The following is an 11,926-nucleotide window of genomic DNA, read 5'->3' on the forward strand; positions in this document are numbered from 1 at the left end:
AAACCCAAAATAAATAGTGTATATTACTACATGTAGCAAGTCTTCCAAGAAATATTTTCCTTTTCATGTTCCCTTTATCAGATTTTGAGTTGGAGGTAAGAAAGTAGTTGGATAGGAGCGATATAGGAAAGAGAGGATGCCTTTTGGGAAGTAGACCAGCAGGAGGGGACGGGGGAGAAGTAAAGGGGAAGAAGACATAGGAAATGGCACAGCGAAGCCCCTTGGAGTGTGCAGAAGAGTGAGCTCTGCTCTGGACCTGATGGGCCGCCTTCTGTGTGCAGTTTCCACCCTTGAGCCTCACACACATTCAGGCTCATTCATCCTGGTGTCTGTGGGGTAGTCACAGTTAAACGACACACTTTTCCGTGTCACGGTCAGGGTGCCGGTGAATACATATTCGTTGTAGGCACTGTGCTTTGGATTTGAATTCCTGAAGTCTCGAGGCACCACTGCAGCGGTGCATGGCTAGAAGCAGTACTCACACGCTTGCCTCTTTCAGAATGTTGTTTGTCCTACTGGCGTTTTTATAAATTGGCTCATAAGAACATACTGCTCCTGCCAACCTAACTGAAATGTGACTTACTCTACTTTCCACAGATGAATATAATGGTGACTTACAATTACTGTATTTTTAAAAATATCCTCTATCAAAGAAATGAACTTGTTGATATTAGGCACAATGAAAAAGGAAAGGAAAAAAAAAAACCACTGTCTAAAAAATGAATTGTCTATCATAGCCTTAGTCATCTTTATCATTTCTGAATGTCTTTGCCTCAGTGTAATTTCCCTGGCTGAGGCATCCCAAGAGTCTTGTGAATATAGCAGCAGATTTAAGTTGCTTGTCTTAGATGTTGATGTGGAAAACTAGGTGTTTTTACAGTTGTTATTTGAGTTCCATTGTCACGGGGGCTGGAAATGGGCACTCACTCCCTCTTTGCCACTGTAGTCTACATTCCAGACAGGCCCAGAAGCTTTCAGTTGTTCTTGTCGGTATTTCTTTCAGAGTATTCTCAGGCTAAAATTGTTAGTCTAAAGCTGAAAAGCACTGTGATGGTTTACAGAGGGAGAGTGTGTCCTAAACGTTTTGCTTTCCTTGCAGGTATTTCAGGTATTGAATGAAAAGAAGCAGATATATGCTATCAAATATGTGAACCTAGAAGACGCAGATAACCAAACTATTGACAGCTACCGGAATGAGATCGCTTATTTGAACAAACTACAGCAACACAGTGATAAGATCATCCGACTTTATGATTAGTATGGAGCCATTTTCATTTTAAAAAGAAAACTTTGTTTTTTGCCGTAATTCTTAGGCAAACTAAATCCTTATTGATTTAATGTAGGCAATTATTGTTTTGTTCTGTTCATTTTTAATTGCAGTGAAATCACAGAGCGGTACATCTACATGGTAATGGAATGTGGAAACATTGACCTGAATAGTTGGCTTAAAAAGAAAAAATCTGTCAATCCATGGGAACGCAAGAGCTACTGGAAAAACATGTTGGAGGCAGTACACACAATCCATCAGCATGGTTATTTTAAAATTTCTTCATATATGTAAAGTTAAAATAGTTGTTTCATCTTAGAAAAATACTCTTATTTTATCAGTACCAACCTTTAATAATTAATTGAAAGTTCATTTAGAAATGAAGAAACAAACCATTTCTTTTCTTTTTTGGTTTTTCAAGACAGGGTTTCTCTGTGTAGTTTTGGAGCCTGTCCTGGAACTTACTTTGTAGACCAGGCTGGCCTCGAGCTCATAGAGATTCACCTGCCTCTGCCTCTCAAGTGTTGGGATTAAAGGCGTGCGCCGCCGCCACCACCACTCAGCTAACAAACCCATTTCTTAAGACTGGTTACGCATAGACACAGAATACAAACTTAAATCTGCACATGTACAATGTAACTTTATCTTCCTCAATATTAACTGGTGGTTCTTACCTTCAAGTCCTTGGATTGTAGTCCGTCCTAGACTGAGAATCTGGGCATCCTAAAAGTGGGAGGGTGATGGTCAGCACTTCAGTCTCCAGAGAATTCTCTATTTCCTTGTGTCAGAGTTGGGTTTTTGTTCTTGCTTTTGTGTTTTACTGTTAGCCCCTGGTTGTGTGTGTGTGTGTGTGTGTGTGTGTGTGTGTGTGTGTGTGTGTGTGTGTGTGTGTTCTTAGTTCTTTTCAGAGCTTCTCTCTGCCCTTTACCCTGTCTTTAAAACAAACGTGTTCAATTTAATGTGTTTCCTCTGCTTCTCTTTTTACAACCTAAAAATAATTAGTGAGTTATTAGGATTCTTGAGTGGTGTGGTGATCTTACTGCCTGACAGTGATTGGTCATGTTCTCCTGGCAGTGTGCAGTGGTATTCCACCACACACGGACAGCCAAGATGTCTAGCTTCAACTCCTCCTTACTTTAGGGCTAGGCCCTGTAACCTTGAACAAGTCACTTAAATTCAAATTATGTTAGTGTCCTCATCCTTAAAAATGAAGATAATGGTACTTACTATTTACTCAGCATTGCTGACAGGTCTCAAGTGTTCATTACAAGTGACAGATTTAGAGTGGCTCTTGGCACGCCCATTTGCTAAGAAGGTATAGAATGTGTAGTAAATGAATGTTAATGTGCTGACTAGTTAAAAGAATCAACTTGATGTGATTGTGAAATCTGTTCATATAATGTTTTACTTTGTCTAACGTAATGAATTTTATTTTGAAGGCATTGTTCATAGTGATCTGAAGCCTGCTAACTTTCTAATAGTTGATGGAATGCTAAAGCTAATTGATTTTGGGATTGCAAACCAAATGCAGCCAGATACGACAAGTATTGTTAAAGATTCTCAGGTAGGACACCTTTTTGCGGTTTTTGGTTGTGTTAGTGCTTTGAACCGGGGTTTCACATAACCTTGAATGGCCTTGGCCTTGCCCTGTACCAGTGGCCAGCCTTCAATCCCTGATCTTGCTGCCTATACCTCCCAGGTGTGGGATTACAAGTGTGAACCCAACTCCTGGCTTCAGGTAGAGCTTTTAGTGGTGGCTGGTTACTAAGGTTTAGTTCCTTTTTAGTCTGTTAAGTATTTTGCCATTATTATATTTTTTTACTGTCCATGTTCTTCAAAAAATTTGAAGTCTTTTTAAAGGAATAGAAAATATGATTATGAAAGCATCAAAACCATTATTTAGAAAAGCAGTTCAAAATCAGACAAATATATCAAGGAATTTTGAATGATTTTCTCATAGCTGAGGCAGAGCAAAGAGGAATTGTCCTGTTTCTTTTCTTAGCGCTTGAATGGGGGGAGATTTTTAAGAGAGCCTTATTGGAAATACTGAAACATTCCCCTCACCTACATTAAAAAAAGAATTATTTTGTTATTTGTGGAGTGTGTGTGTGTGTGTTCAAGTCAAGCTTGCTGCTGTGCATGTGGAGGTCAGGATAGCTTTGGTGAAGCGGTTCTCTTTCCAGCGTTGTTCTGGGAACCAACGTCAGTTGTCAGACTTGTGCAGCAAGCTCATCTTTGGAGCCCCAATGTGTTCTTGTCATAAGATCTGCATTAGCAAATGTAATGAAGCTTTCATAAATAAAGGAGCTCACCTGCTGTGTACCTGAATGCAGATTGCTGGTGTAGATCTGTCAACTCTTGAAGCAAAATCAGACTTCGTTAGGAGGAATCAGCGGATAGCTTGCACTTAACATAATTCTACTTGGCAGTCAGTCATTACTTTTTGTATCAAAAGTACAGGTGAACACTGATTTGTAGATAGCTTGAAGTTATCTATGGCAAGATCCTACCATTCAGGCATTCTTTGTTCTTAGAACTAAAGCAGTGTTCTTAAACTTCCTAATGTTGCGACTTTTTAATACAGTTCCTCATGTTGTGGTGACCCCCAGCCATATCTTTATATTTGCTGTTATGAATTAAAATGTAGATATGTGACCCCTGGGAAAGGACCATTCAACCCTCCCAACAGGGTCGAGACCCCCAGTTTGAGAACTGCTGAACTAAAGGATTATGCTGTACCATTTCTGACTGTAGAAACTCTTACATGATTTAGCTTTCCAGCTCATTTCAGTCTACACATGGGGCCAAAGAATATTGGGAGGATAAAGTTAGCTGGTTCTTTTTATTTAATTTATAGGTTTGTTTATTGAAGGGGGACGAATGTTGGATGTATTTGAACATGGAAGTGAATGGTAGTTAAATCCCTCTGAGTTCAGAATTAGCTTAGACAGTTGTAAGGGCAGACTATACCAGTTCTCCAACACGTTATAGACGAAGCACAGCTTTCGGAAATGAGCCAGTTCATTCTCAGTCCGACTCATTTTGTTGGATGTTGTGATTTGATCTTACACACACACACACACACACACACACACACACACACACACACACACACACACTTTATATATATTTTTATGCTGTGGGCAGTTATTTGAATTTTTCAAGTCTGTCACTTAAATCACTAGTTATCCAAGTTTCCAAGAATCAATCTGACATGTATTTACAAATCTAGAAAGATGTTTTCATTGATTTCTTTGTTTTCTGTGATTTGACAAATAGGTTGGCACAGTTAATTACATGCCTCCAGAAGCAATCAGAGACATGTCTTCTTCAAGAGAGAATGGTAAAGTCAAGACCAAGGTACTGGAAATAGCTCACTCACCTGGTACCAGTGACTGCACCTTTTGTAAATTTTTGGGGGACTCACTTTCACCATTCTTTTAATTTATTTTCTTTTGTTATTTTATGTATGGGGGGTTGTTTTGCTTACATATATGTCTGTTCACCGCATGTATGCAGTGTTCTTGGAGGCCAGAGGAGGCCGTTGCATCCCCTGAGGCTGGAGTTCGAAGGTTGTGAGCTGTGGTATGGATGTTGGGATGGAGCCAGGGCCTCTGGAGGAGCTGCCTGTGCTCCTGACCCCTGAGCCATCTCCAGCACCAGCTTCACCGTTCTTTAGTGACTTGAGATTGTCCTTCCATACTGTTCTTTTGTATGGCGGCTCCTCACAGTGTGCTCATGTGAAGTAGACCTAGGGAGAGAGAGCTCTGTGAAGTTTGAAGTTTTGGAGTTTTTTGTTGTTTTGGTTTTGTTTTTTGGGGGGAGGTTGTTTGTTTGTTTGTTTTGAGACAGGGTTTCTTTGTATATCTCTGGCTGTCCTGGAACTCGCTCTGTAGATCAGGCTGGCCTCGAACTCACAGAGATCCACCTGCCTCTGCCTCTTGAGTGCTGGGATTAAAGGCGTGCGCCACCACCGCCCGGCCTGAAGTTTTACGTTAAAGGCAATTTTAACAAATACCTCTGATTTAGACACCAGAAATGATTAATCCTTGATATCCTTTGGAGTCTTGCCCTGGTTATTTTCTCCTATCTTTTTGTTGTTGTTGTTTTGTTTTGTTTTGTTTTTTGTTTTGTTTTTCCAGACAGGGTTTCTCTGTGTAGTTTTGTGCCTTTCCAGGAACTCGCTTTGTAGACCAGGCTGGCCTCCAACTCACAGAGATCTGCCTAGCTCTGCCTCCCAAGTGCTGGGCGCATGCTGCCACCACCCGGCTCTCCTATCTTCTTAATTTAAATCATAATTGATTTAAATTTAGTGTCTGTACTTGGTTAACACTACAAATTTAGCTGGGTGTGGTGGTGCAAGCCTGTAATCCACCACTGGAAAGCCACAGCTAGAAGATCATGAGTTTAACAACAGTGTGGGTTATGTAACATGAAATTTACTGAGTTTTAATTTGACTATTATTTACATGTTTTATTATAGTATTTTAAATGCCTATTAATTTCTAAGGTTTGTAATTTCAGTTAAAAGTTGTCTTTTACTTTAAGGTTTTGAATTATACCTAGAGGTTATAATTCTCAGTGATTTAATATGCAGTGGTAAATCACCCTCCTTACCCTCCCTTCTCCTCCCCATTCTCAGTTTTTGAGACATAGTCTCCTTGTATTGTCCAGAGTAGCCTTGAGTTCTCAAATCACTTACATTAGCCTTCTAAATGCTGGGATTACAGATGTATGCAACCACACCTGGCTTAGTTTTCAATATACAGTAACATCTTAAAAATTCGTCCTTGGGGCTAGAGAGAAGGCTCAGTGGTCAAGAGCAAGTTCTGCTCTTGCAAAGGACCCAAGTTCAGTTCCCAGCATCCATGTTGGGCAGCTCACAACTGCATGTAACTCCAGCTCCAGGGGATCCAATGCCCTCTTCTGGCTTCTGTGGACAACCATACACACGTGACGCACGCACACACATAATTTTCACTTTTTAAGTTTATCCTTTTTCTTGGTTGGTAATACTGTTTATCACGGTTTAAAAAATAGCTTTCTCTTCGTTGTGTGGTGTTTTGCTCTTGTTTCCTAATATTAAATTGTAGTTTCTACTTTACTTTTATTTCTTTAAAAAAAAACAAAACAAAAAAACTGGTTTTGAATGTCTGTTTCTTCCTCCTCCCCACCCCCCCTCCCCCCAGCCTTCACCAACTTTCTCTATCATTTGGTTTAGATGTATTCTTTGTGGAAAGTATATGTCTGTGTTTGTTTTTCATTCTCCGTTTTCCTGCTGCCATGATTATTCCTGATGTGACTGAACACCATGAACATTTGATAGCTTTGGGCTGGGGAGAAGGAATGGTACTCGTTAGTGCTTATTCAGAAACCTCCTGGGCTGCAGAGGTGGCTCCACAGTTCAGAGCACTTGCTGCTCTGCAGAGGACCTGGGCTCCGTTCCCAGAACTCAGGTCCACACATACACATAAAGTAAAATAAATACATAAACCTGCAAAGGAAAAGAAACTCTTCTCCACGATTGACTATGTTCACTTTATTTAATACCCATAACAGTTCACCTTATTTTATTTTTGCTGTTGGGGATTAGACTTAGAGTTTTGTGCGTTCCAGGTGAGTGGTCTGCCCTGACTCTGTCCAGCCTGCTTCAGTGGTTTAATACTCTAGAGATTAGGGTTGTACAATTTAAACGACCTTTGAAGAACATAAACATGTTGTGAGTTCAGATGCAAATGTATTACAACCTAATCATTCTGGGACAAACAAGTAAATTCAAGTTTATGGGTATGTTATTTTTTAGTGTTTTTTCACAAGATGCCAAGAAATTTTTTATTTCCTTTAAAATAGTTTTGAATTTTTCAAAGTTTAAAGTTAGTTCTTCTCTATAAAATGACCAAATGTAATGAAAACTAAAAAAAGATGTTTTGTTGTGTAAGCATAATCTTATACTTTGATATTCATTGAGGTTTTAAGTGTTATTATATAATCAGTATTACAGATATATAATATTATGTTGCCTTTTATATTAAAATAAAGCGACTTTTCTTCTTCTCCTACTTAGATAAGCCCCAGAAGTGATGTTTGGTCTTTGGGGTGCATTTTGTACTATATGACTTATGGGAAAACACCATTTCAGCATATCATTAATCAGATCTCTAAACTACATGCCATAATTGACCCTAGTCATGAAATTGAATTCCCTGATATTCCAGAAAAAGATCTTCAAGATGTGCTAAAGGTAACATTAACAGAACGTGGTTATAGAAAGATAATGTCTCATAATTCCAAGTCTGTTTAAGAGAAATAGTTGAGGTGATTGGAATTCTCAAGCTGACTTGAGTCTAGTTGCTGTAGTAAAAGGAGTTCCTGACGGGAGTTGTTTTTAAAGCGTGCTTGCTGTGAAAGGTGGTTTACATTAATAAACACTTGGGAATTTCTAAAAGGTGACTCAGAAAACCTCTAACCGTTGTCTGAATAGGATGATGTCTAGTGCAGTTTCTCTAGTATGGTGTCATCTGGAAAGCTACTTTGTCAGCATCATGTATGAAAACTTACTCCTTTTATTTTTCATTTTTTTTTAGTGCTGTTTAGTAAGGGACCCTAAACAGAGAATATCCATCCCTGAGCTGCTCGTACATCCATATGTTCAGATTCAACCCCATCCAGGTACTGCTCTCTTAAAGGTTACTGTTTACTAGATTACCAGTATGAATGGTGTGTTAGCTGTAGAAAACCAGACTCTAAATTGGCCACTCCCCTATATTCCGTCTTCTTCAAGGAAGTTGGTGTTTTGCCTAATAGTTAATAACATTGCCTTTTTTAACTTTGTTATTTAATTTCACATATCCTACATAGGGGATCATGATAAAAAATAATGGCCATTAGTGTACAATTTATTAAGTACAGTGTATATTTTATTGTTGTTATTTTAGGGACAGAATCTTATAGCCTAGACTGGCCTTGAATTCATGATCCCTTTCCCCAGCCTCCAGAATGTGGATTTTGTTTGTTTGTTTGTTTGTTTGTTTGTTTTGATTGGGGGGGGCAGGTCCAGCCTCAAACTTAGAGCAATATTCCTACCTCAGTCTCCTGAGGACTAGAATGACAGGCATGCAGAATGCGTACTTTCTAATGAATTTATGCTGTTCTTATTAGTACCAGCATTTTGTTGATTATATTCCTTTACAGGCAGCCAAATGGCTAGAGAAACCACTGATGAAATGAAATATGTTCTGGGTCAACTTGTTGGTCTGAATTCTCCTAACTCCATTTTGAAAGCTGCCAAAGTAAGTGCAATCTACATTAATTTCGGCTGTACAATGAGTTAGACACTTAAAGAAACTTATAGCCAAAAGGGAAGTTAACTGTTCGCATATGTGGTGAAATACATATCTACAATTTGGTACTTACCGAGTGGTTTTTTTTTTTTTTTTTTTTTTTTTTACAAGTATACATCTTTCTGATTTGTGTTGTGATTGTTCTTAGGGTTCCAGCTGGAATAAAGAAGAATTTATCTTTTAGACTGTCTCAACATTCTTAGCACAGCTCTAGAAATCATTTCTTCTAGTCAATTTTTAAGGCAGCCTTAGGAAAATGACAGTATTTATCATGTGCCATAGCTTCTGTAGCAATTGGCACATTCCCTGAAGGACATCTCATGCTTGCCAGCTTCCTGGGTCTTTCTCTCTCCAGGGTGGTGATGAGGTTTGATTTTTTTTTGTTTGTTTTGTTTTGAGACAGTGTTTCACTATGCAGCCTCCCTAGTCTGGACCTTAGGGTATAGACAAGGCTAGCCTTGAACTCACACAGAGACCCACCTGCCTGTCTCTGGAGTACTGGGAGTAAAACTGTGGGACACCACACTCAGATCCATGGTGATGTTTGGATCTCACTGTCGTCAATACTTTCATAATTTCTAGTATCTATGATTGCTCATCAACTAGATGAGTTACGAAGCAATTACAAATTAGATATGTGAATCATAATCGCATAAAATTATGGAAATTTGAACTGACAACTCTGTTCTCTGGATCAGGGTCAAGTCAGCCTATATTGCTGACGTGCAGTTGCCATTTTAGAGTGAATTTGTTATATATTCTCTATACTACGTATATTCGTGGAATCTCGGACTTCTTACTAGATGCTGATGGCTAAATCAGTAGCCTTGGGGTGTTTAAAAGGCATTTATTTATTTGTTTGTTTGTTTGTTTAGGTTTTTCGAGACAGGGTTTCTCTGTGTAGTTTTGGTGCCTGTCCTGGATCTCGCTCTGTAGACCAGGCTGGCCTCGAACTCACAGAGATCTGCCTGGCTCTGCCTCCTGAGTGCCGGGGTTAAAAGCGTGTGCCACCACCGCCGGACTCAAAAGGACTTTATATACATTGCTTTTTATTTCATGTCTCCATATTTTAAGTTCGTAACAGTATTATTCAAAATGTTCTTTTAAATAAAATTAAGGTGAATTAATCACCCATCACTGAGATTTTATGTTACTTCATGGCAAATATATATCACCTTCATAAGTCAGATGTTGACTTAGCCTTCAGTCTTGTTTTTTTTTCTGAATACATAGCTTTTAATAATTCAGTTTTTCCTTGTATCCATGGTTCCATATCTAGAGTCAACTGCAAATCAAAAACATTCTGAAAAATAATTTATGTGTACTGGACATATTTTATATTTTATAAAAATATTTTATTATTCTATAAAAATACATTAAAACACTTATCATATTTACATTGTATTAGTTACTCTAGCTATGAATTGAAATACTCAGAAAGATGTGTGTACATACTACAAATAGTATGCACATTTTGTAAGGGACTGGAGCTCCTTGTCAGGTAGGAATCCTCTTAACCAGCCCTTCAAAGGTACACTAAGGGACAAGGGAACCCAATTAGACTTATTTACATAGTAATTTTAATGTCTTCTTTCATCAGTGTAACTAGCTTCTGAGATTACTGTTTCCTAATGAATAGTTGATGTGCAGGGATTTATGAGTTAGTTATTTAAGGAAAAGTAAGGGGCTCGCAGCCATCTTACAGGTCTGTGTGTATGCTGATTGTGCTGTACTATAATTCTCTTATGGAAAGGTTGAACTGCATTTCTTTATATTCTTTATATGCATCATAATTTCTACTAATCTAATAATACATTGAACTAAAATGTTGAAAAACAGATTTGTGTTTTTATTTTAGACTCTATATGAGCGCTATAATTGTGAAAGTCAAGATTCTTCCTCATCTAAGACTTTTGACAAAAAGGGAGAAAGAAAGTGATACACAGTTACTCACAAACCAAAACACTAACTCTGTCGTCTGCTGTATGGAATCTCTGTGGAAACTACCTTAAGAAACAACCTTGCCTGAGTTTCATCAGTGAAAAAACGTCAGTACATTATCCTCAAAAGAAAACTGTAAAGTTAACCACTAATGGCACTGTATATATTAAATTATAGAGTTGTGCTTTGTTTTATGCTTTTCTGTAAATCTAATCTGTCCAGTAACATTTCACGCTTGGAGCAGTGGGGGGACACTGGAATGTTGAAGATCTCTGTAAATAAGAGGATGTCTTATTCTGAAGACCTAATGTAAATAAAGCTTATCAACATGAGAGTCACCACAGTCCCCAAGTTGCACGATTGTTTTTTCTTCAATCAAATGTGTTTTTGGCATGGTAGCAAAATTCTTAGAAGAACTGGATTAAGAATAGATCAAAATAAATAAACTATAACAATTAAATTTCCAAAGGGTTTAAGATTGTAAATAGTCCCAAATGGTGGTGGCAGCACAAGCCATTAATCCCAGCACTCAGAAGGCAAAGGCAAGCAGATCTCTGTGAGTTCAAGGCCAGCCTGGTCTACAGGGCTAGTTCTAGGACAGCCAGGGATACAAAAGAAATGGTGTTGCCAAAAAGAAAAAAAAAAAAAAAAAACCACCACCACCAAAAAAGACTGTAGATGGGTTTTCTAATTGTCTATGGCCCTGATACCATCTAGAGCATTCAGTCTGCATGTGTTTTTTTTTCAGTTCTGCCTTTGACTTTTCATAGTACATATGGGTTTTGGTATCCAGAGTCTTGTCCTGGAGTCTGTGGTGTAAGCAAGTATAGTTATAGTTGCATGCCATTATTGAGTGCTTTTTGGTAATGATTGTAGATGTGGCTTCAGTGTGTGAGCCTGTCTTTCCTTCTCTTGTTCCCCGCCCCTCCCCCCATCTTGAGGATCAAACCCAAAGTCTTGTAAGAATCACACCATATATGCAACTATTTCCAAACCAGAATTCTGAATGCTTCCCTCAGATATTTCCAAATATAGATACTCAGTTTTGCCTTGCATTAACACAGTATTAGTTTCTAAAATAATAGTATATTTTAAAAAATAGCCTTCCTTTTTAAAGAGCAGTTTTAGGTCCACAAGAAAAATTAGCTGAAAACATACAACTCCTGTGTATCCTTTGCCCTCTCTCACAGGCTGCCGTCTCTTGGCATTACCATCATCAGAATCCCCAAGCACAGTCATAACTTTGTTACAATCCATGACTGAAAATCCAGAGTGTACGGAAGGTACATCCTGTGGACTTGGACTTGTAATAAATCAGAACTGGCCAATTTTACTCTGCATTTTGATTTTGAGATGTCTATGTGAACGTTCAAGGGGA

The 11,926-nt window shown here is 38.5% G+C and overlaps 1 protein-coding gene across 3 annotated transcripts in view; it reads left to right on the top strand.

The window, feature by feature from the left end:
- The window catches only part of Ttk (TTK protein kinase), a 41,823-nt gene extending 30,929 nt beyond the window's left edge, over positions 1 to 10,894 (top strand). For all 3 annotated transcript variants that reach the window (XM_037207808.1, XM_037207807.1, XM_028875480.2), the window contains exons 15-22: positions 1,100 to 1,257; positions 1,381 to 1,532; positions 2,707 to 2,831; positions 4,547 to 4,627; positions 7,332 to 7,508; positions 7,852 to 7,936; positions 8,459 to 8,556; positions 10,466 to 10,894. In XM_037207808.1, the coding sequence (XP_037063703.1) occupies positions 1,100 to 1,257; positions 1,381 to 1,532; positions 2,707 to 2,831; positions 4,547 to 4,627; positions 7,332 to 7,508; positions 7,852 to 7,936; positions 8,459 to 8,556; positions 10,466 to 10,546 (957 nt within the window). In that variant the 3' untranslated portion in view covers positions 10,547 to 10,894. The remainder of the gene's footprint in view (positions 1 to 1,099; positions 1,258 to 1,380; positions 1,533 to 2,706; positions 2,832 to 4,546; positions 4,628 to 7,331; positions 7,509 to 7,851; positions 7,937 to 8,458; positions 8,557 to 10,465) is intronic.
- Positions 10,895 to 11,926: the final 1,032 nt, after the last annotated feature.

Source organism: Peromyscus leucopus, chromosome 7, assembly GCF_004664715.2.
Source record: "Peromyscus leucopus breed LL Stock chromosome 7, UCI_PerLeu_2.1, whole genome shotgun sequence".
Classification (NCBI taxonomy): domain Eukaryota; kingdom Metazoa; phylum Chordata; class Mammalia; order Rodentia; family Cricetidae; genus Peromyscus; species Peromyscus leucopus.